General features: G+C 31.1%; 2 protein-coding genes across 2 annotated transcripts; both read right to left on the bottom strand.

Moving 5' to 3' along the window:
- Nucleotides 1–4,546: 4,546 nt before the first annotated feature.
- LOC111624425 (adhesion G-protein coupled receptor G6-like) lies at nt 4,547–10,658 on the bottom strand. The gene is made up of 13 exons (XM_023367257.1): nt 10,539–10,658; nt 9,949–10,050; nt 9,521–9,648; nt 9,327–9,452; nt 9,159–9,265; nt 8,701–9,088; nt 8,137–8,298; nt 7,730–7,854; nt 5,895–6,157; nt 5,710–5,779; nt 5,441–5,637; nt 4,861–4,970; nt 4,547–4,797 (listed from the first exon to the last, which is right to left on the bottom strand). Exons 1-13 carry the CDS (start codon nt 10,636–10,638, stop codon nt 4,675–4,677), a joined length of 2,001 nt encoding a protein of 666 aa, XP_023223025.1. The 5' UTR covers nt 10,639–10,658; the 3' UTR covers nt 4,547–4,674.
- Nucleotides 10,659–11,553: 895 nt separating this feature from the next.
- On the bottom strand, nt 11,554–24,917 carry LOC111624436. Its single transcript, XM_023367274.1, has 14 exons — nt 24,466–24,917; nt 24,300–24,381; nt 23,038–23,201; nt 22,378–22,566; nt 22,097–22,303; nt 21,736–22,020; nt 21,482–21,656; nt 21,217–21,401; nt 20,627–20,728; nt 13,780–13,971; nt 13,614–13,695; nt 12,360–12,523; nt 11,746–11,888; nt 11,554–11,625 (listed from the first exon to the last, which is right to left on the bottom strand). Exons 1-14 carry the CDS (start codon nt 24,632–24,634, stop codon nt 11,554–11,556), a joined length of 2,211 nt encoding a protein of 736 aa, XP_023223042.1. The 5' UTR covers nt 24,635–24,917.
- Between the last annotated feature and the right edge of the window lie 222 nt (nt 24,918–25,139).

The raw sequence follows: 25,139 nt of genomic DNA, 5'->3' as shown, positions 1-25,139 counted from the left end.
AGTAATAGAATATATCTGAATTTGTCTGTGTTCTTCCAAACTGAAACGTGGGTGTCATTAAACATCCGGTTCTAAATGTTTATTAATATTCTATCAGATAAAAAAAATTATCAAATCGTTTATTTATGAATGGCAAATTTGATAGTTTACTCTTACTTATTAATATGGTTTCTTTAAAATTTATTTGTAATAAAATGTTCTTCTATACAACACATGGTTTTAGTTATAATTAAATACTTATTTATTTCTATTATTACTCAATTCGATAACTAATTTCCTATAGTTGCTGATAAGAATACAGTACATTCTTAATCGATTTTTAATTAACCTCCTTAAAAATTAATGTGTAGTTTTAACGGTGTATATTATACACACATACAGTAGATGTAAGGTGTATCAAGACATTACCTTTGATAATTAGTCATGTGAATAAACTATCGTATACGTAATTAAAGGGAGAGGAAATTTGATTTATACTATAGAATATATATTTACTCTCGTTCCTCTTTGTTCTTAAACACTAAGTTTTCTAAATTTAAAAACTTCACAATATATAGGGTTTGTTAAGTCTGGATCCATAGGGATTGTGTTGATCTCTGTCTACTACAAGTAAATCATGGCGCTGAGTAATTAGGAACGAATTCAATTCGTTCCTTTTCATCTAGTGCCAAACTTTACCTGTAAAAGAACAAATATGAACATGACTCCTATGTTTCCAGGATTAATTGTATTTCTATATACATAATCTTTAATATGTCCTGGATGGTAAAATCTCGTATTAAAGAACACGAAGTCGCCATTAGGGTGAAATATAAAGATTCTCCTTGGTACGAACATGTTGAAAATAATAAATTTAACATCGATAAAATAAGTATTAAAATATCGTATAGAGAAAAAACATTATTTAAAAAATTGAAGGACATTATATGATTGTAAAAAATAAAAATTTAATTAATCGAAACAACGGTATGTAAATTAGATGACTGTTGGAGAAATACCACGATTTCTTTCTCACGGGATGGGTGGAAAGTAACTAGGCACTGAGAAATGCGATGATTTTTTGCAATAATAATTCAATAATAATAAATTTTATGTGTACGTGTAAACCTATCAATAGAATTTTATAATTCCTTCATCGGTGATGTGGGCAGTGACCGAGAGAGGTTGCATGCGTAGTGTAAGATGGCCGATCAGTTGCCTGTTCAGGAGAGAGCTCAAATTGCTGCACGCTATGAGTTATAGAAATCAATGGTTGTTGTGCAGATTTAGTGACGTACAATGAAAGGAGGCCATGCCGCAATCCGTCCAGGAACAATAGAAAATTGTCATTAGAAGCTAAAATCACCATAGGTTCGGTTGAGGACGTACAGAAAAGTGGCTGTCCATCCACATCATGATTTGAGGAAAACCTACATTGTGCCTACATTGATTTAAGGAATGCGTTCGTATTTTCATTTAATAAGGTACTTGTCAAGTAATTTTTATCATTATTGCTTTAGAAATATAGATATTATAGCGATTTCTCGGTAACATTACTTTACACCCATTCTATACAGTAGAATCCGCTTATTGTTATCACTTCTGGACTAACGTATAGCCTACTGATAACAATAAGTAACCGATAGTTTAAATTAAACAGGTTAAGTAAATTCTTATTTAATTTATATGAAGGTGATGATAACTTTAAACGAAATTCCGATTACAATAAGCGGTTATAAATAACAGAAAAGGAAGCGTAACCTTTTGTTATTTAATAGTAAAAAATAAATAATAATAATAAAAATATGAATATAGAAGTTGAATTACATCATCCAAGAAAGTTAAATTGAAAAGTAAAGCGCACTTTACGAGTTATATTTGTTATTAATATTGTAGAAAAAATACTAGAATAATATATTTTTTTATATAAATTTTGTATTGAAATGTCATATTGAAACAGAAACATTGGCCTACTGTTTATATATTTTAATTGCAGTATCAGAGTTTGACTTTTATGGCAGATATATATATAAAGATCACCTCCACTTTCTCCCGTTCGCTCGATAGTCGCAACAGATATGTCAACTTTCTATCAAGGAAACCCCCCTAAACAGATCTGAAATCTCCCTGAAGACTGAAACAAGTTGCCCAAAATAGTTTTGTTCCGGGTACAATGCATATCGAAACAATATAAGTCTTTTGACAATTCAGAGAAACACAAATATTCACTTTAGGGCTCAGATGAAGTGGGCACAGCCAGCAAAAGCGTCACGTGACGAATCCATCTGTTCCTTATCTCTTTTGTCTTAAGTGAACAGCAAATTTCTTCGAAAATAAATTTTCATTCTTTATTTAAAATGTCAAAATCACAAATTAATGTTTCGTATTTTTTTTTTCAGTTTATGTAAAATACGCATTAAAGTTTTCCTTTTCCTATAGGCATTGAGAGGGCCTTTAAATAAAAAGCCCATTGTAGGGCTGACGAATTCACAATTGGTGTGGAAAATGTCTTAATGCACGCGGTAAAAGTTAAAAAAAAAAAAAACTATATCGTAAAAGTTCATTCGCGCACTTGTTACGTCACGATAGTTTCATCGGCTGCAACAATAATTAACGTAGATTATTTTGTAAGAGAAGAAAAATGTTCCTATTGTTCTAACATTCCTAAAAGGCCATGGAGAAAAGAGACGAAGGAATTTCGGCAAGTTATCGAATTTTCTTTTTAGCAATTCTAAACAAATTATATTGATCGATAGTTTTACGACTTTGTTGACGATCGTGCAAATCAGTGAAGCGTTATCCTATGGGCAAAAAGCGCAATTTCCTGGGGATCCTACCAACAGAGAGAACTCCAACCAATCTTTTATAAGAAAATGTTTCCACAGAAGTCAACACTGTACTTGGGGCCCTTAATTCAAATTCGTTTGGGGTTCCCATAAAGCTATAACGCGCTACTGGTACAGGTCCAATACGATCTATTTAAACAACCGAAGCGTACTCAGCAGAAAATAATAACTTAATCACTCGCTGAGAGATTTATTCATAAAACAAACGTTTTCGATCCAATCAATGGATCATCATCAGGTTAATTAGAACACTTCAAAAATAGAACAAGTTCAAAATACAAATATTAATAACCGACACATATAAGCTATTAATAGCCAAATAATGTTTGCAAATAATACAAATGCTGCTAATACAATTTAATACAAATTGCTAAATAAAATTAATACAAATGCTGCTAATACTAAAAATAAAATAAAATAGTCAAATATAACAAACAAATTGTGAATACCCAATATTAATACCTCTAACTTAATAGACAAACTGTTAATACTAAATATTAATATTGCTTACTTAACTATACAGAGTTTTTACTACCAAATAATATTAAAGTTCCTGCTCTTATTTTAAGTTTTTAATTGCATACTTCCGTGCGGAAGGAAGTCGTCCCTCTGCATCTCTTGCTTTGATGCAATTCCCTTTAAGTTTGCTTCTATAAATTTCTAACTTTTCAGCCGTTCTTGTCAAAGTCGGAGAGTGTATCTGTTTCAGGATATTTGCTTCATCCCATCGTTCTATTGAACCTTCCGTTTGTGCCATTTGAGCCAATACTGTGGCATTAGAACCTTTTCTAATATCATATCTGTGCTCTTTTATCCTTACACCTAGGTTTCTAGTAATAACCCCAACATATTCTTTATTTATTATATCTGATTCTCTCATGGGATCTTATATACACCCGACATATCTTCTTTTTTAACCACCCCTTTATCGTTTCTAAGTATTCTGTACAGATTCGGAGCTCTTTTTAAGGCCATCCTTGTATCTTTTATATTTGCGATTTCTTTCATAATGCTTCCTAAGCGCTTGTTGTATGTAAATTTCGTGTATGTAGATGGACCTCGAACAGATACTATATCTGTACCAACTTCTAATTTATTGATAATCCCCTTTATAACATTCCTCTTGTAACTCAATGCTTCTGCTACCTGCATGATTCTTTCTATTTCTGCATCCCTGTCTATTATACTTTCGCAGTATAAAAAAAGCCCTCCTAACTAATGCTCGAAATACTGCTAATTTATATTTATAAGGATCATTAGAGCTTGCAGGTATATAGGCTATGAGTTGGTTTAATAAATACCCCGGTAGATATACGTCCCTCTCTAATGTAATATTATTAATGTCCTTTTTAAATAGTACAGTAGAAGCCGTTCTTCCGGTTAAACGTGGAGATTTTCAAAAATCCAGAAGGGTTAATTGACACGATTCCAATATTTTCCCGTGTTGTTCTATACATAACAGCCAGGAANTTATAAGAGATAATAACGAGCTAATAATTGTGGGAAATGGAATAAATGTTGCATTTTCCCATCAAAAATAGAAAAAGAAAACATGCCGGTTGTTGTGAGATTTTATTATAAAAAGAACGAATAGTTTCTTCGTTAAGGTCGACATTCCTTTATCTCTCCACCCTTTCAACCTTTAAATATCAAAATTTAATAGCGTCAATGCTCCTTATAGACAATTCCAATGCTTTCCCTTATGTAATGTATACATAACAGCCAGGAAAGTAAAAGTCGTAAGGTATACACACGCTTATTACAAGTTTATAGTATTTTTAATAAATTCAATGTAAATAGCAACGTTAAACTGATTGCCTTTATTAATTTCATATTAATAAAAAAAATTTTATGACACTTTTTCTGTAGTTATTAACGAATCTTTCGTTCGATACGAAACTTCAATACTGACTTTTACGTTACGGCGTATAAATTGTTCCCATAATTCCATAACGGATTTATCGTCTACTACCTGAAATATTTCAAATATTTTTAATACACTGAAAATTATTTTTAATTAGAAAATAAGACTTACGTTGAATACGAATATGACAAATCCTTGAAGAGTAGTTGATATGGTAAACAAGTATTTAAACACTAATTGGGCACTTTTAATTGTAAAGAATCCGAATGTCCAGGATAATCCTGAAAACAAGACCAATTCATTGTAATAATTGTGGAGTTAAAACATTATCGGCAAAGAAAAACGCTACCGGTGGCTTTTATTGCATTCTGGTCGTGGATTCGCGACCCCCGCCAACCGGGCTGGCCACGTGCTTTTTGGGTTTTTTTTTCATGTTTGTAACCCCTAAGTAGGTCAGTTCAGTGGCGCGTTATATTTTTATGAGGCCCGGGCAAATTTGAATTAGGATGCCCATACGACTTCAGACATTTTTCTTCGGGGGGGGGAATTTTTGGAGAAAAATTTTCTTATAAAAAAATTGGTTTGGGACCACCTGCAGGTGCCCAGGCAATTGTCCTTTTTATCCACAGGATAACGCGCCTACGGGTCAGTTTCCCAAAGAAAATCTTCCCGGGAGGCATCCTCTTCGGCAGATCGCCCACGTGTAACGTTGCCGGTTACAAATAAATAAATAAACAAGAAAAATGCTTACCTAATAGAGTAAAAATGCATATTGCGGCTCTCAACCTGGCAAGAATCATTTTCTTTTCGGATTGATTATGATTTATGGCTTTCCTCCCACACGTGATGGAATATATAACCATGCAGAATATTATTATGTTGATGGTCATGATGATTGCAACCGGTAGAAGGAATCCGTAATGAAAGGCTTCTATCTGAAGCCAACAACTGAAACCATATTACTTTAATCCATTGCAGCAATAAATTGCAATTAGAATTTTATAGATCATCATCACTTACTAATTCTTTCCTCCATAATACAGATTATAATCAACTGATACGATTATAATAGAAACGATAATAGGAAACCCTTGAAAAAACAATAATAATAATATAAAAAATTAACTACAGAATTCCTTACAAAACACATACTAACTTAATTGAATATTTAAAACGCTGTTCTCATATCACCAATTTTTACTTACCCCAAGCAAAAATCGTTGCTTTTAACATAAATTTCGGGACATACGTATCAAATACTTTGACTAATCTCAGGTATTGTTGGAAGGCTTCTACTAGCATCCAACATAAAGAAACTAACAATAAATAATGAAGCAGCGCGGCAACAAGGATGCATCCGACCTTTGAGGAAACTTGATTTATGCCGGATACAAACACTATCAGACTGAAGAGGATAGATAATGACAAATTAAACAGAACCTTCCTTACTGTGCCTTTTCTCAGTTTTCTGGAAAATACATTAATACATTATTTCATTTTCTTTAATTCATCAAAAGAATTTCAATGAATCCAAGTCGTTTAAAACATAAGTTAATTCGATATTCTTTTAAACTTATAAGCTGTAAAATACTATATAAAGTGACCGTGATGACCTTAGATACAGCGCTCTCGGTAGCAACGACGGGTACTATCGATCGCCATTTTGTTTTTAGTCAAAACGTTAAAATCTGTGCCACGTGTTGGGCAAGATTGTCACTTTAGAATCTATTTTTCTAGGCTAAATATAGATTGTTTTATTTCCTTTCTATTTGAGATTTAGGCAATTAGATTAGGGATATAAATCTAGATTTTTTTTTCATCTCGAATTTAGCTATTTTCTAGATTTCGTTTAATTATTATAAACTCTGATCTTACCTTCTTTAAAGTGATGAGTTTAGTACTTAATCTTCAATATACCAATATTTTTATAACATAAGTACAAGGATCTTGAATGGCTTTACTCTCAGCCATATGATTGCTTATTTATAATGTGCTCGGGTTATTCCGATCCGTACCATACTCAATGCGTTGTTGATATCTTTCGGACAGTGTTTTTTTCTTTTGCAGAATATAGTGTTCGTGTTACGAACCACATTGTTGAAGTTAAAACCCTTATAAGAGATAATAACGAGCTAATAATTGTGGGAAATGGAATAAATGTTGCATTTTCCCATCAAAAATAGAAAAAGAAAACATGCCGGTTGTTGTGAGATTTTATTATAAAAAGAACGAATAGTTTCTTCGTTAAGGTCGACATTCCTTTATCTCTCCATCCTTTCAACCTTTAAATATCAAAATTTAATAGCGTCAATGCTCCTTATAGACAATTCCAATGCTTTCCCTTATGTAATGTATACATAACAGCCGAGGAAGTAAAATTAAGAATGTTTACAAATGCATTTACTTTATCGCTACAGAATATTTTATCTTGTTTAGAAACATCGAAATAAAGGGTTAAAGAAACAAACGTCTTGTCTACTTTCAAAATTAAAAAAAAAAAACAACTCTAAGTAGGATCATTTTGACACGCACCATCTCAGTTAAGGATTAAAACCTTTTCTTTGCACACTTTTACACAACGAATTAGAATATTCTAGCTCGTTTGCCTTTACATACAACAAATGGCACGCCCCTTGACTAAAAATAAAATGGCGGACGTGTATTCAATTTCTTTAAACATGGAGTTGCTACAGCCACTCTATGTAGAATATTCTAGCTCATTGGTCTCGACCATCATTATTATTCGGACATCGCCATCTTTATGCTGTATAAAACTTCTAATATAGTTTTTAAAATTGAAAAAGTTATTTAAAAAAAATTAACTTTCAAACACGAATAATGAATAATGCTACTGTAAACTTCGAGTCAACAATACTTTTATAATAAATATTTAATTATTGTATTCGTCTTTAAAAATTTAATATCTATTAAAGGTAAAATAAATATTGCAGAACTTTTGACAAATTAATTCAAAAATTATAAAAAAAAAATTAATAAATTTACATATGTTCTAACAATGAAGAAACGTTAATTAACTTACTCGAATAAAATGAATGTAATTAATGTCAGCAATAGTCCAATTATAGACAATGTACAGCCAAAATACGTCAACACATCTAAGATAACTCCATGAGTTACATTTTCTTCATTTTCAGTATCCATGTCCTATAATATAAGTAGAAAATTCCGTGATAAAATTTAATATATATATAGTCGACCCTCCCATAACACACTTGATTATTTTGTTTTATATGAATTCCATGTTGTACGAGTCACTTAGATTTTACAGATACATGTGCTGAGCTGTGAACGGCTCACGTATTTGTAAAATCTAAGTGACTCGTACAACATGGAATTCATATAAAACGGAATAAACAACAGTTTATTGGGGGATCGACTGTATATATATATTTTTTTCTAGGTTTCTAGTACAAATGTTTAATTTACCATAAGAATAGCAAAATTAGTCATATGATCACAATAGCATACAATATGATTTTCGCTTCGGTTTCTTAATTCGCAGCCAATCGTCGACCATCCACCAGTTCTTTCATTTAAGGAATAATCCCAAAACACGCACTTCTCGCTTCCATTTTTATAATTATTAAACTATAAAAAAATCAAATATAATACAGACTATGTCATGTATATATTAGCAATATGATTATACCACACATCATCTAGTAACCTATAAAACATTTTTTTTTCTTGACTAGGATATGTTAAATTTATTCCTAAAAGTTTACTGTTTTTATTAGATGAATATGATTAAAGTTTGAGCAAAAATGTTACTACAGTATAACTTAGATAATTCAAGTTGATGGGACTGCAAAAAAATTTGAATTATTAGAGAGTTTGTGACTGGAGTTCAAACGTCAAACATGTACTTCTGCTTGCCGTACAACTTTAACGTTTGAACTTCGGCCGCAACCTCTCTATTATTTAACAAGTAATGTCTAAATCTAAATTTTATCATTATTTCGTTCATTTATTATTAAAATATTTATTTACCCGAAAAGTTTCGAAGAATATTTCAATCTTTTCGTTTTCTAACAACAATACGGATTCGCCAGTAATTTGTGCGTAAAGTATAAAACTAACAATGGCTTTATTGTGTCGACCGGTAAGAAATAGAGAGCCATTTCTGTAAACAATATAATTAACTAAAGAATTATTTAAAAATCTCTTTTGTGTTATCTCTTTCGGAAATCGTATTCCTACGAGATATTTCGTCTCCAGTACATCTAATTCTTCATTTATAGGCTTCAGTGTATCATCAGAAGCAGTTAACAATACTCCTGTTGTATCCAAACGAGACGAAACAACGATCAATTTTGATTCGGATATATTTACTGGATTCTTATTATTCTCCAGTATTGTTTCCAAAGAAGCAGTTATTCTAAAATGGAAACGTTAACGTGAACGTATGCTATAAAACTTTAATGGTACTTTAAATTTATGATTATTACCTTGAAGAAGCATTAACTCTATTCTGAGCCGATATTGTTACTGAAGGATCTACGTCCATTAAGTTATTAACAATCGGTATGATTTCTTTAAGCAAGATCTGTTGATCCTGTTTAAAAGATATAATTATAAATAAACTAAAATATCTTAATATTTTTATATCTACGTACTTGTTTATTCTGTTGAAAAACGAGATTTTCTATGGCGAGTGCCACATAATGCAAGTCTATAGCTTTCATCTGAGATGAGTGACTTGTTAGTCTATACAATCTCTGAAGAATAATTCGGTTGCCGGTCTAAAAAGTAAAATTTATATAATTATTTAATAAATTGTACTTATTTCTTACAGAAGTGATTTCCTTACCTTAGCTAAATCCTTTAATTGATAAGTGAGATTTGATAATTTCGTTGAACAAGTCGTGTTTATGGGACTCCAATAAGCACCTTCGGTAAAACTTCCCAGACATTTTCTAACGACGGGTTCTCCTTTTTCTAAATACGTAATAAATTATATTGATAAAATTAATTTTTTTTTTAAAAATCGAAAAATTACTGTGGCATCGTCATAATGCCGAGGTGCAATTTTTGATCATATTTTCATTTAAAAGTCACGCAGACCGGAAAATTCGTTTATAGTTAATCTGGACCTTCGGGTCCTAAGCTTTCCACATTTCATCTCGAGATTAAGAAACGAGGGAAGATAGTGGGAATGCATAGGACTGCAATTTTCAAATTGCTGTCCTATGCATCCCCACAAATTGCAGTCCAAAAATCCACAAAATATAAACTTACCTGTGATGCAATTTTCTTCGGGAAGAGCAATTTCACCGAAATATTTTCTTGGCCAAGTTAAAGTCTGTCCTTCTATTTCAGTAATCTCTCTAAAACAACCATCTAACAACATTAAAAAATATTTTTTAATAATTTTAAGTTGATTTTTTTAACACTATAAAAATTCTCGTGATTAATTTAAAAAATTCATCTTATTCGAATACTATCTGGACTCCTGTAACTAGATTCCTGGACTCATTAATGTCGATTAAATCTATTGATCTACTGAAGTCAAACTTTTTTTTAAAAAAAAACAGCTAATTAAAGCAGACTCCAGCTGGGTCTCTACCCTATAAATTCCAATTCAAATCATTCAATAAAACTGATTGAAAGAATGGCCGAGTGGAATTCCCACCAGTGGCCGAGTGGATAAAGTTACTAAACACTGGCAGTTAGTCGCGGGTTCTCACCTCACCAACATTGGAAGTTTTCCGGGTTTTCTTCGCGTGTTTAACATCTAAATAGGACTCAGCTTCCCGTAAGAAAGTCCTCCCAATGAGACATCTTCCCTCGGCAGTATACAAACAACAGATGTAATTTCTAGGACTTACCTGTATTTCTGATTTTCAAACTCTCAGGTAATATATTTAAATTTTTCATTACTAAAGTTGAATTTATGTTAGAGATCATAAAATTTCGTAACTTCTTCATAAATACTTCTTTATCTATCTTTTTTCTGCTACTTTTTTTGATAGAAACTTGAAAATATATTAGGAATTCTACTTTCGTTTTCTGCCTAGAATATCGTAATTTTTATGATGATTATGCCATAATATATTAAAGAAACTATTAAAGTGTATTAATTCAAATACCTACGATACACGCGAGAGTTTATTAACATAAACAGCCGATTGAAATTTCAATTTCGACAATAGATATTTTTCAATTCTTTCTCCAATCTTCACAGCTTCATTCCAATATTCTAAAGTGCTTGGATCTAAGTGATTGAAGATCTTCAAAGAAATAAATTCTCCGCTAAATGTCCATATATCTAGAAATTATAAATTTGGCAAAGGATATTAAATTACGTTACGTGACAAATTTATATATTTTTATATTAAATTAAATACTTTTGTAGGTAAAAAGCATTTTATTAGATGTAACAGATACAAATGGATCTTCTTGGTATATCTCGCACCAGTAATAACCTTGACGATGGCCTTTCTCTAGAATTTTATTTGTATAAAGTAAATTTTCTGTTAAATTTAAATAATCGTCGTCGATATTCATTAATCCTCGGCTTCCTCTAACAATAATTCCATCTTTATACCACGCAACACTCTTGTAAAATCTTTTATTAGAAGAACACTTGAAAACACCATCCGAAACTTTTTCCAATTTTGTCCGCACTCTTCCTTTTTTTTAATGAATTTCATTTTATTAGTATTTAATTATAATTATAGATTAAATTAAGAATTTTATAATTGTTACCTCTATTCATTTCCATCTCACAAATTCCCATTTTTTTCTTATTGGGATTGTCTAATGACCATGACATATTGTAGCCATTACATTTCAAATATCCAGCTGTATTGTTAAAATCAAATTTTGTGTTTCTATCCCAGTCTACGTATCGGACAATCTCGTTATTTTCCCAAATGAATCCGTGTTTCGTTCTTCGAAGTCCAATCCACCAATCTTGAAAAGAAACTCTTTATTATTAAGGCGTTCTTAACAAATTAATTAATGAATTAATAAAATGATTGATGTACCATTACAGCCGTGTTGTGATATATAATTTTTAACGAAAGAATTTACTTGAAGCGTATTCAAAGTGGCCAATCTTCCTCCTTGATTCTTACAATAATTTCCAGCATCCTTCCATGTCATTGAATTATTTGTGTCTTTATAACAGTTTTTTACGGAAGGCCAGCTCTTCCATTGTTTTGGACACCTGTGTGCTATAAAATAAACAGTAATTTATTAGCTACAGTTTTCATTTTTAATAATAATAATGTTGTATAAGATTAAATCATATAATTTCTTAAATTCTATAAGTTATTTAAGTCCAGAACTTTGAATCCCATCACATTACACCTTCCATTTTCTTCGCGCCGCAGCTCATTACGGTTGAACTTCATGTGTTGGGTTGTCATATCCCATCACTCCACTTCCATTCATAAATATAATTTATGAATAGAATGGAGAATCACTCGTTGTAGACAAAGAAAAACCAACTGAAAGACTAAAGGCGATAGTGGTTAACCCCAAAGCAAGTGAAATATCGAAATACGAAAAACTAACATACACCATCTTTTACAATATCTCAACTTAATTTTAAGAGGATTTAGTCACTGTTGTGATGAACATTTCAATTCTCTCAATAAAATGATAACATTAATTAATGTAATTAATGATAACAAATTACTTACGTAAATATTCTTTGCGGAAGAATTTGTGCATGCACAAAAATGATTTCTTTTCGTGGCATCCTCTGCTATAAAGTATTAGATTTCCTTCTTTCATTTCACCACTTAAACAATCATTATCTAATATAGGCTCGTCTTTGCCCCAATATATTCGAACTTCTTTTGATCTGTAATATAATGTTATAATCTAATAAACAATTAAAATAATCCAGAAGAAAATGATGATTACGACAATAAATTTTATAGGTTTAATTACTGAAAAATATATTCGATTGCTCTACATGAAAACTACATATTCATGTAGAAAACTACCTAAATTTAGAATTACTTACAGTAGCGTGTTATGGCTTCACGAAGCCATAACATATAAAGAGAAAATTTCTTTTATTGAATGGGACCCATATGAAATGAAACCAACGGATGTTTCATCCAACGATTTAACCACGTGGCCCACCCAAATCAATACATTCGAAGAAGGACATCGACAAACCTTTCTAAGTTTCATCTTCTTTACTCCTAACTTTAGTAATTAAACAGCGATGCGAAACCTCTAGCATATCCTATTTGGCTGAAAGTCTATTACTCTGTATGGCAGAATGACTCTATACTTATAGATATGCAACTGTTCTACCCTATTCGAGAGTGACCCTACTCGTCGACTGAGCACTAAATATTATGAAATCTCGTTTATGTATTTTAGTTTCTTTTACTTTTTTTTAACATTCGAAGTAGTTAATTCACCGAATGCAACAACTTCACGTAAATGGCACCTTCTTGGATTATCCGTGCAAAGGCACATATTCGGGTATTCATAGAGTATTCAATCTGAGCTTGGGTTTGAAATGAAAAAAAGAAAAAATGTTTGGAAAAACTTTAAACATTTCCAAAGAGAATTAATTTGACTGTAATTACAGTCAGATTTCTCTTGAGCCCGACTTAAATCGGCTGAACCCTTCAAATTTCTCATTGAAAATGGATGGTAGTAGCTTTAGTTACATTTGATTACAGTGAATAATCTTGGTTTCTATTAAAGCACCATATTACTTTTTGGCTGACTAAATTATATATGATATTCTAAATTTAAAATTTAAATAAATAGTATATTACTGGATATTCCCAACTCGAGGATTTCTATAAATAAATTAAAAATGGAATGTAACTTTAAATAATACGATATATTAATGTTATAAATTATTAAAGACTTTCTTTTTATTGATATAAAACATAATTTATTTAATTTAACAAAATTATACTTACGTATTTATAATATTTGGATAAAAAGCTAACCATTGAAAACGGCCAATATTTCGATATCCTCCGAGCCACATCTCTGGAAATTCTGTAAAATGCAACAATAAATCTTTATAAAAATCTTTTTTTTATATATTTTTTTCTAAAGAAAAAAAGGAAATATTTATTTTACCAAAATCAAATGAAGAATTTAAATCTTGTATGGATATATCGGGATCAATACTGAGAGTAAATAAATATCCACGTCCTTTTCCACATTCCTCAGAAGCATCAAACCAGTTCTTTCTCTCTTTGTACAATCGAATACAAATGTCATAACCCCACAATTTGTATCCTGGCATGCAACCACTAAACGGTTGATTTGCTGCATAACATAATGATTTTTTTCTGATCAGTTTTAATGTAAAAAATTAGCGTAATCGTCAATCATAAAAGACGGAATAAAGAAGATTGCTATGAAGTTATATTGTTAAAGAGTGGATTAATTTAGTCTCATTTTAATAAATATATAAGTTGTAAGAAGTATTAATTATTTCCGATTATATTTCCGGAGAAAATGCGAGATGTCTTCTCCGGAATAAGATACTTAGTAACGTTTCCGATAAGTCTTGTAAATAATTTTTAAATATGATCCTGATTTAAGGTATCGGTCGATCCTCCTATAACACTGTTGATTTTTCCGTTTTATATGAATTCCATGTTGTACGAGTCACTTAGATTTTACAAATACGTGTGCCGGGCTGTGAACGGCTCACGTATTTGTAAAATTCAAGTGACTCGTACAACGTGGAATTCATATAAAACGGAAAAATCAACAGTGTTATAGGGGGTTCGACTGGTACTTTCACAGAGAGATCCTGTGAAGAATCAGAACTTTTTGAATGAGGGAATAAACTAAAATTCGTACTGTACAGTTACATCATATTATGTTACATTATTGTACGCGTAATAAATAAATAAATGTTAATTAATAATGATTTTAATGTTATTTTTGAAATAAAGTGTTCTTATTACACTGTATTGAAAGAATTTATTTTTAAAATTCGGAAATAATCGCACTTACTTGGCTTGGACGTGGCCGAATCTCTGTAGTTTAATATTAAAATTAATAAAGATAAATTATAATAAATAGAAAATAATAAGAAAGAAATTTGTACAATTTGGTTAATATTTAAAAATATAGAAAATATATTTAATTTAAACGTATGTTTTAAAATAATTTGTAGAAAGAATTTTATAAAAGCGAGAGAGAGAGAGTTTTCCGTTTTATTTTGTTAAATTTTAATAATAGTTTTAAATTATTTTATTTAATTAATTGTATTATACATCCTGTATTTGTTGAACATTACGGCTTTTAGTTGTCATTTAAGGAAGTTCTGTTTTCTTATCTAATCTCAGAATAAGATAAAATCATTGTTACAGTCAAATGATGAATCATGGCTCTTCCATTGCTGTATTTTTCTGCATTTACCATACATTTTACAAATGCCATAAAGTTGTATTTTCTTAATCAAACGAACTATCTCGTTATGGTACCCCTCTTATTATTGTATTACCTCTACGTGTCAAAGATGTTTCAGTCCTCACTAATGAAACCATTAGACAGCCCTATTGATCTTGATTTTCTACTCAATATTCTCTATTTCCTTTTAAATTATTCTAAAGTTAAATCTATTAGAATTGTTTTATCCGTTACGCAATATATAATAACGCACACTCGTCCATCTATGTCAAAGAAATCTTAATAATATCTAATTGTTCACGTTTATTAGCATTTTCTCACCAATAATCTTTCGAAAAATAGACATAAAAAGCACTAAGAGGGCCTTTTTTCACGAGGAAGGAGGAGGCCCGACATACTGTACGAAAGATTCTTAGATTTTCGACCGTCCGGAATCATAAGAAAAGATTGAGTATAATGAAAATCTCACACTTACCTGAAGTATTGTCAATGGTATAATATAAAAATATTATCGAAATATAATCTGTTGACAAGAACAGGTTTATATTTACAAAGTATAAATTTAAAAAATGGCAATGTAAATATTAAAATAAATTAGCTTACAGTTCGGTTTAAATTGCATTTCTTAAAATATTTATCGTGTTTAAAATGCCTTGTATACAAGTAGCAGTGTGAATAAATGACGAGGGATTAATTTCCTTCCTGCTTTAATCAAAACCAAATCCGCTTGATTGTACATTTTCTGAGAATGGAGAAAACTGAGTTCAGTTGAATATTTTTAATTTCTTATAAATAAATAAATAAATAAACATTCAATAAAGATTATGAAACCGCAAGGAAATTTTAATTTTAGTTCCTATAACGCGTGTTATACGGTATTGTTTTTAACAGTATTTTCATAATTCATTTCTAATACTTTAATTAATGTCTTCAAAATATCATTTAAGTTTTTGAGGACTGACTGAATGTACACTTTTACTGTAATTATGAAACCTTTAAACGAAGGCCGCTGACTGTAAAATAAAAAATGGTCCGTTGTTTAGAGGTTATTTTGTAATCTTTGTTAAAAAAATTGACCGCTATTTAGAGGTGGCCGTTATTGCAGGTTCGATTTATACTACATTTTCTGTCTATTATGGATGACACGTCCTTGTATCAATTGCGGTACATTGCGGGTATTTTCTAATTTACAATATATAAAATGGAGAAAAACTGCCGTTTACTAACTGGAAAGGAAGTTTAACTTGTATGGAACAGGTTGAGGAAGTTTCTAACGGGTTTCCTGAATCTGTCTAATGTTAATTAGATTTTATAATTTACATAACTTTAAAGTTTATTTTGTCCGTGTATTGCATTACCTTATTCCATTAATTCGATTTGATTCATTTTATAATTTGCAATCAATGCTTTAAAATATATTATTACACTTTGCCCAATTAAGAGCATTAAATGCAGTACTGATTATATTTTATTTTAACAAATATGAATCACATTAGGGTGAATCTTCTTTGTGTAATTTCGAAGTATGACCCGATTACAAGTAATTACTGTATGACAATCGATCGTAAATATTCTGAATCCTTTTTAATTAAAAAGGAAATAATTAAAATGGAGTACAGTTTGACTAACGATATTCTTTTCGTATTGATATATATGAATATTTCCGAATTAATTGACCCTCACTTCAAAGTTTCCTTCTTCGAATGAAGAAACTCTCGTGTTAGGACAATAACTGAGTGAATAATTTTCATCCAATAAAAACTTAATGGAGAATCACTTGTGGAGACAATAAACAAAAGAATGTTGGAGTGAGCAAAATTGATAAGATGTGGGAAACTGTTAATAAGCTTAAAATTTCAGCGAGAAATATTTCAAGTGGAAGTCCAGGAAGCATCTTTATGACAAAGAACGATACAAATCTAAAAATAGTTATTAAATTAACTATAGTTTCTTAACGTGATGTGTATTTTGAGTTTCTAAATAAGTTTCCCTCATAATACACATCATATTAAATCGATAGAAAAGAAAAAACTCCAGCAACGAGTTGCTTAACTTTTCCAGCAACATGTAAAACTGCGTGTGTGGCGTCATGTATTACGATATTTTATTATTAAAAGTTTTTATATTTTTAATTATTATAAAATGACAAAAAGATTAATTTTGTGGGTAGGAATAGGTTTTATAAAAAGTTACAAATTCCCTATTGGAGATACACACGACCCCCTTTATCTCCCCATTCCCTTTACCTTTAACCATCAAAATTTAACAGCATTAATTCCACTAATACACAAACTTCCTTGCAAACTTTCAGAAATTTTCGACAAAAAGTGCAAGAGTTATTAAGCTTCGATGAAGGTGAAAAATACCGTGCTCCTCTCCCTCACACTACACATACACACTACACACTCCCTCACAATACACATACACATACACACATACACGTACACACTCCCTCACAATACACATACACACTATCATCCATACGTAGAAACCCCCCGAATATTTTGCATTTCTCGACGTTTCTGTACTTTGCTGTTGTGAAGTCCTAACGTTCGTAGACGTGTGGTACGACTTCTTGCAAGAAAAGATCACAGGCACAATAGGTATCTTACAGTCACTCTGTGAGATACCTATTGTGCCTTCTAATAATGTCTCCCTCCGGTCTACGTATTTTGTACGTTGTTATCTATGAAGTGTTATTCACTTTTGTATTTGTTTTAAATGTTTCTTTCTTCGAGGAACTCTTCATAAGTTTGCTAACAGGAAAAGTATGATGTACAGGGGCAATACACTAATAATTTGAGGTAGAAAGCATATGTATTTTAAATGAAATTTAAACAGTTTTTGGGGGTTCTCTTGATTTAAAATACCAGATTTTATTGTTAGAATTTTTATTGAAATGTTACTGTAGTAATTATATATGAAAATGTCGCGTGATAAGATTTGCAGACGTGCCATTGTCAACACGGGATTTGATGAATTGTATATTCTCACGCAATAATGCAATGATGTGGCTTCGACCTTTCTCGCAATTTATGATGATTATATATTATAGAAACCGAAATGAATGACATATGACTATATTAGTTTGTTCTTACGAAAAATTCGGCACTTATTAATTCGTAATGTGTTATTGGACTTATCTATAGTGATAATTAACCTTTGTATTTTAGTATCGTAAAATTAGCAAAATATTTATGTTTTTATGTTAATTATAAATACAGTATTTGTTTAACATTGTCGAAATTGTAGTCTACAGTAGACTAAAACTGTCTTTAACTAGGTAAGCATCCACCTTACTTTCTTAAGTGTACTAGCTTGTTTTTTGGCACCGTATTGCAATGCCAATGTGTACCCGAAAATAAGAGATCGTGCTCTCATCTAAGAACTTATTCGTGTATAAAAGCTTGTTTTTTGTATTCTTTTATGCACGGGAATACGATACATACCGTAAATCCTCCATAATCTGCAGTAACTACCTTTCAAACATACCAATTCTTAAGAGTGCCATTTGATGTCACTTCCAGTACCTTCCTGTTGTCACAAAGGAATATAGGGAGTCCCATAAGTCTGAAATCACTGAAATTTGTAAAAAACTATTTTTTATGATATAATACACTTAATATTACTTTATATTTTTACAAGAGTTAAACCGGTTGTTATTTTTCAAGCGTGTCTAACGTAGCCATTCCCTAAGCGTGCCACACAGACGATTAAGCCTACAATTACGAATAATTTGTTATAATAACGAGCTTTATGTTTATGTCACGGTGTAGAAGGATTCGGTAATGTATTTCTCACATTTTTCAAAGTGAGCCTAATAATTTTGTACTTTTACGATAATTAAACTGGTCGTAATTATAGTAGTAGTACCACTCTGAAAGAAGGACACGTTGAATAGATGATCTCTTCTATTTAAGAAAAATGGCCAAGAAATTTTCTTATTTAAAATGTCTTAAATTAAATTTTGTAATTGATTGTGAATTTATTAAAATATTAAAAGTAGATTTAAAATAGTACAGTAGAAGCCGAGTTCTTAAGGATAATCCTTAAATCTCTCCCTCTCCCCGCGAGGAGAGGGAGAGATTTAAGGATTATCCTTATCCTTATAACATTTACTAGAGTTAGTCTCAGCTTAAAATACTACTTTGGACATATTTTCTCTGCCCAGTGAACACTAAGAGGGGGGGTTTAATGCAAACCCATTGTGCATTCGGTCAAGCCTCAGAGGTGAGGCCGGTTAGTGAGGGAAGAGGCACGACATATGTGGGACGTACCATTCCCCGAAAAATCTTCACCATCTCTTTCCCTGATCCGATTGGATTAAGAAACTGTTCGAACTTAATTGGCCAACTTTCAAACGTAAGTAACCCGTCCCGAAAAAGTGCACCTCTCACACAATACCATCCGTGGTCGTCCAATGATCTATTCCGAAAGTTGAGGGCATTTACAATGTAATTTTGTCCGAATTAAAGAAGTTCTGGGAGGTCGGTCGTTGAATAATCGGTAGTATACTTATGCAAACTCAAACACAATTAAACATAATAGTGTGAAGAAAACATGCATGTATGAAAAAAAGGATTTTGGAAATTCTTCCCCGTGGGGAGAGGGAGAGATTTAAGGACTATCCTTAAGAACTCGGCTTCTACTGTACTATTTTAAATGCGGTTTTTTTGTGTTTTTACGGAAAATCGAACATATTTCTAACCCCATCTAAAAATTCTTTAATTAACCTCGGAAGATGGAGGAATTAATTCTTACACCCGGTGAAAACTGGTAAGATCGGCTATAATCTAATCCTGGAGCAACACCGGGCTCATCTGTTAGTACCAATATATTCTTGAAATTTCTATAGGAAACCATTCACGTGTTGCGTTGCAACCATCCAATGAGATTTCTTGTGTTATCGCTGATATATCTATATGGATAGTACATTACACGCCATTATGTAGTCAAAGAAAATTTTATCCCATTACAACATCTTTACATTTCCCCCGGCAACACGGGATGCTCAAACAAGTAAATTCTTATAAAATCATTCACGTTGTGAACGAATATTTTCAAACATTATTTTAATGTTATATAGTCGACCCCCCTATAACACTGTTGATTATTCCATTTTATACGAATTCCATGTTGTACGAGTCACTTAGATTTTACAAATACGTGAGCTGTTCACAGCCAGACACACGTATTTGTAAAATCTAAGTGACTCGTACAACATAGAATTCATATAAAACGGAATAATCAACAGNTTCTAAATACGTAATAAATTATATTGATAAAATTAATTTTTTTTTAAAAAATCGAAAAATTACTGTGGCATCGTCATAATGCCGAGGTGCAATTTTTGATCATATTTTCATTTAAAAGTCACGCAGACCGGAAAATTCGTTTATAGTTAATCTGGACCTTCGGGTCCTAAGCTTTCCACATTTCATCTCGAGATTAAGAAACGAGGGAAGATAGTGGGAATGCATAGGACTGCAATTTTCAAATTGCTGTCCTATGCATCCCCACAAATTGCAGTCCAAAAATCCACAAAATATAAACTTACCTGTGATGCAATTTTCTTCGGGAAGAGCAATTTCACCGAAATATTTTCTTGGCCAAGTTAAAGTCTGTCCTTCTATTTCAGTAATCTCTCTAAAACAACCATCTAACAACATTAAAAAATATTTTTTAATAATTTTAAGTTGATTTTTTTAACACTATAAAAATTCTCGTGATTAATTTAAAAAATTCATCTTATTCGAATACTATCTGGACTCCTGTAACTAGATTCCTGGACTCATTAATGTCGATTAAATCTATTGATCTACTGAAGTCAAACTTTTTTTTAAAAAAAAACAGCTAATTAAAGCAGACTCCAGCTGGGTCTCTACCCTATAAATTCCAATTCAAATCATTCAATAAAACTGATTGAAAGAATGGCCGAGTGGAATTCCCACCAGTGGCCGAGTGGATAAAGTTACTAAACACTGGCAGTTAGTCGCGGGTTCGCACCTCACCAACATTGGAAGTTTTCCGGGTTTTCTTCGCGTGTTTAACATCTAAATAGGACTCAGCTTCCCGTAAGAAAGTCCTCCCAAAGAGACATCTTCCCTCGGCAGTATACAAACAACAGATGTAATTTCTAGGACTTACCTGTATTTCTGATTTTCAAACTCTCAGGTAATATATTTAAATTTTTCATTACTAAAGTTGAATTTATGTTAGAGATCATAAAATTTCGTAACTTCTTCATAAATACTTCTTTATCTATCTTTTTTCTACTACTTTTTTTGATAGAAACTTGAAAATATATTAGGAATTCTACTTTCGTTTTCTGCCTAGAATATCGTAATTTTTATGATGATTATGCCATAATATATTAAAGAAACTATTAAAGTGTATTAATTCAAATACCTACGATACACGCGAGAGTTTATTAACATAAACAGCCGATTGAAATTTCAATTTCGACAATAGATATTTTTCAATTCTTTCTCCAATCTTCACAGCTTCATTCCAATATTCTAAAGTGCTTGGATCTAAGTGATTGAAGATCTTCAAAGAAATAAATTCTCCGCTAAATGTCCATATATCTAGAAATTATAAATTTGGCAAAGGATATTAAATTACGTTACGTGACAAATTTATATATTTTTATATTAAATTAAATACTTTTGTAGGTAAAAAGCATTTTATTAGATGTAACAGATACAAATGGATCTTCTTGGTATATCTCGCACCAGTAATAACCTTGACGATGGCCTTTCTCTAGAATTTTATTTGTATAAAGTAAATTTTCTGTTAAATTTAAATAATCGTCGTCGATATTCATTAATCCTCGGCTTCCTCTAACAATAATTCCATCTTTATACCACGCAACACTCTTGTAAAATCTTTTATTAGAAGAACACTTGAAAACACCATCCGAAACTTTTTCCAATTTTGTCCGCACTCTTCCTTTTTTTTAATGAATTTCATTTTATTAGTATTTAATTATAATTATAGATTAAATTAAGAATTTTATAATTGTTACCTCTATTCATTTCCATCTCACAAATTCCCATTTTTTTCTTATTGGGATTGTCTAATGACCATGACATATTGTAGCCATTACATTTCAAATATCCAGCTGTATTGTTAAAATCAAATTTTGTGTTTCTATCCCAGTCTACGTATCGGACAATCTCGTTATTTTCCCAAATGAATCCGTGTTTCGTTCTTCGAAGTCCAATCCACCAATCTTGAAAAGAAACTCTTTATTATTAAGGCGTTCTTAACAAATTAATTAATGAATTAATAAAATGATTGATGTACCATTACAGCCGTGTTGTGATATATAATTTTTAACGAAAGAATTTACTTGAAGCGTATTCAAAGTGGCCAATCTTCCTCCTTGATTCTTACAATAATTTCCAGCATCCTTCCATGTCATTGAATTATTTGTGTCTTTATAACAGTTTTTTACGGAAGGCCAGCTCTTCCATTGTTTTGGACACCTGTGTGCTATAAAATAAACAGTAATTTATTAGCTACAGTTTTCATTTTTAATAATAATAATGTTGTATAAGATTAAATCATATAATTTCTTAAATTCTATAAGTTATTTAAGTCCAGAACTTTGAATCCCATCACATTACACCTTCCATTTTCTTCGCGCCGCAGCTCATTACGGTTGAACTTCATGTGTTGGGTTGTCATATCCCATCACTCCACTTCCATTCATAAATATAATTTATGAATAGAATGGAGAATCACTCGTTGTAGACAAAGAAAAACCAACTGAAAGACTAAAGGCGATAGTGGTTAACCCCAAAGCAAGTGAAATATCGAAATACGAAAAACTAACATACACCATCTTTTACAATATCTCAACTTAATTTTAAGAGGATTTAGTCACTGTTGTGATGAACATTTCAATTCTCTCAATAAAATGATAACATTAATTAATGTAATTAATGATAACAAATTACTTACGTAAATATTCTTTGCGGAAGAATTTGTGCATGCACAAAAATGATTTCTTTTCGTGGCATCCTCTGCTATAAAGTATTAGATTTCCTTCTTTCATTTCACCACTTAAACAATCATTATCTAATATAGGCTCGTCTTTGCCCCAATATATTCGAACTTCTTTTGATCTGTAATATAATGTTATAATCTAATAAACAATTAAAATAATCCAGAAGAAAATGATGATTACGACAATAAATTTTATAGGTTTAATTACTGAAAAATATATTCGATTGCTCTACATGAAAACTACATATTCATGTAGAAAACTACCTAAATTTAGAATTACTTACAGTAGCGTGTTATGGCTTCACGAAGCCATAACATATAAAGAGAAAATTTCTTTTATTGAATGGGACCCATATGAAATGAAACCAACGGATGTTTCATCCAAAGATTTAACCACGTGGCCCACTATAGAGCATAAATCGATACATTGGAAGAAGGACATCGATAAATCTTTTTAAGTTTCATCATCTTTACTCCTAACTTTAGTAATTAAACAGCGATGCGAAACCTCTAGCATATCCTATTTGGCTGAAAGTCTATTACTCTGTATGGCAGAATGACTCTATACTTATAGATATGCAACTGTTCTACCCTATTCGAGAGTGACCCTACTCGTCGACTGAGCACTAAATATTATGAAATCTCGTTTATGTATTTTAGTTTCTTTTACTTTTTTTTAACATTCGAAGTAGTTAATTCACCGAATGCAACAACTTCACGTAAATGGCACCTTCTTGGATTATCCGTGCAAAGGCACATATTCGGGTATTCATAGAGTATTCAATCTGAGCTTGGGTTTGAAATGAAAAAAAGAAAAAATGTTTGGAAAAACTTTAAACATTTCCAAAGAGAATTAATTTGACTGTAATTACAGTCAGATTTCTCTTGAGCCCGACTTAAATCGGCTGAACCCTTCAAATTTCTCATTGAAAATGGATGGTAGTAGCTTTAGTTACATTTGATTACAGTGAATAATCTTGGTTTCTATTAAAGCACCATATTACTTTTTGGCTGACTAAATTATATATGATATTCTAAATTTAAAATTTAAATAAATAGTATATTACTGGATATTCCCAACTCGAGGATTTCTATAAATAAATTAAAAATGGAATGTAACTTTAAATAATACGATATATTAATGTTATAAATTATTAAAGACTTTCTTTTTATTGATATAAAACATAATTTATTTAATTTAACAAAATTATACTTACGTATTTATAATATTTGGATAAAAAGCTAACCATTGAAAACGGCCAATATTTCGATATCCTCCGAGCCACATCTCTGGAAATTCTGTAAAATGCAACAATAAATCTTTATAAAAATCTTTTTTTTATATATTTTTTTCTAAAGAAAAAAAGGAAATATTTATTTTACCAAAATCAAATGAAGAATTTAAATCTTGTATGGATATATCGGGATCAATACTGAGAGTAAATAAATATCCACGTCCTTTTCCACATTCCTCAGAAGCATCAAACCAGTTCTTTCTCTCTTTGTACAATCGAATACAAATGTCATAACCCCACAATTTGTATCCTGGCATGCAACCACTAAACGGTTGATTTGCTGCATAACATAATGATTTTTTTCTGATCAGTTTTAATGTAAAAAATTAGCGTAATCGTCAATCATAAAAGACGGAATAAAGAAGATTGCTATGAAGTTATATTGTTAAAGAGTGGATTAATTTAGTCTCATTTTAATAAATATATAAGTTGTAAGAAGTATTAATTATTTCCGATTATATTTCCGGAGAAAATGCGAGATGTCTTCTCCGGAATAAGATACTTAGTAACGTTTCCGATAAGTCTTGTAAATAATTTTTAAATATGATCCTGATTTAAGGTATCGGTCGATCCTCCTATAACACTGTTGATTTTTCCGTTTTATATGAATTCCACGTTGTACGAGTCACTTAGATTTTACAAATACGTGTGCCGGGCTGTGAACGGCTCACGTATTTGTAAAATTCAAGTGACTCGTACAACATGGAATTCATATAAAACGAAAAAATCAACAGTGTTATAGGGGGGTGACTGTATCTCAAA

Source organism: Centruroides sculpturatus, unplaced genomic scaffold (genome assembly GCF_000671375.1).
Source record: "Centruroides sculpturatus isolate CEXI.00-Female unplaced genomic scaffold, Cexi_2.0 scaffold397, whole genome shotgun sequence".
In the NCBI taxonomy this organism is placed as follows: Eukaryota; Metazoa; Arthropoda; class Arachnida; order Scorpiones; family Buthidae; genus Centruroides; species Centruroides sculpturatus.
This window is presented reverse-complemented; position numbering and strand designations above follow the sequence as displayed.

What these genes read in the sequence shown, in the direction of transcription:
- LOC111624425 (XM_023367257.1), bottom strand. Translation starts at nt 10,638, where the DNA reads ATGAAGAAGTTACGAAATTTTATGATCTCTAACATAAATTCAACTTTA. An exon ending in AGAGTTAATGCTTCTTCAAG is followed by an intron (nt 9,089 to 9,158) that starts GTAATAATCATA and finishes TTTCCATTTTAG; the next exon opens with AATAACTGCTTCTTTGGAAA. An exon ending in TTGTCATATTCGTATTCAAC is followed by an intron (nt 4,798 to 4,860) that starts GTAAGTCTTATT and finishes GAAATATTTCAG; the next exon opens with GTAGTAGACGATAAATCCGT.
- LOC111624436 (XM_023367274.1), bottom strand. Translation starts at nt 24,634, where the DNA reads ATGCCAGGATACAAATTGTGGGGTTATGACATTTGTATTCGATTGTAC. An exon ending in AATGCTTTTTACCTACAAAA is followed by an intron (nt 21,657 to 21,735) that starts GTATTTAATTTA and finishes TATAATTTCTAG; the next exon opens with ATATATGGACATTTAGCGGA. An exon ending in TATCCAAATATTATAAATAC is followed by an intron (nt 12,524 to 13,613) that starts GTAAGTATAATT and finishes ATTATATTACAG; the next exon opens with ATCAAAAGAAGTTCGAATAT.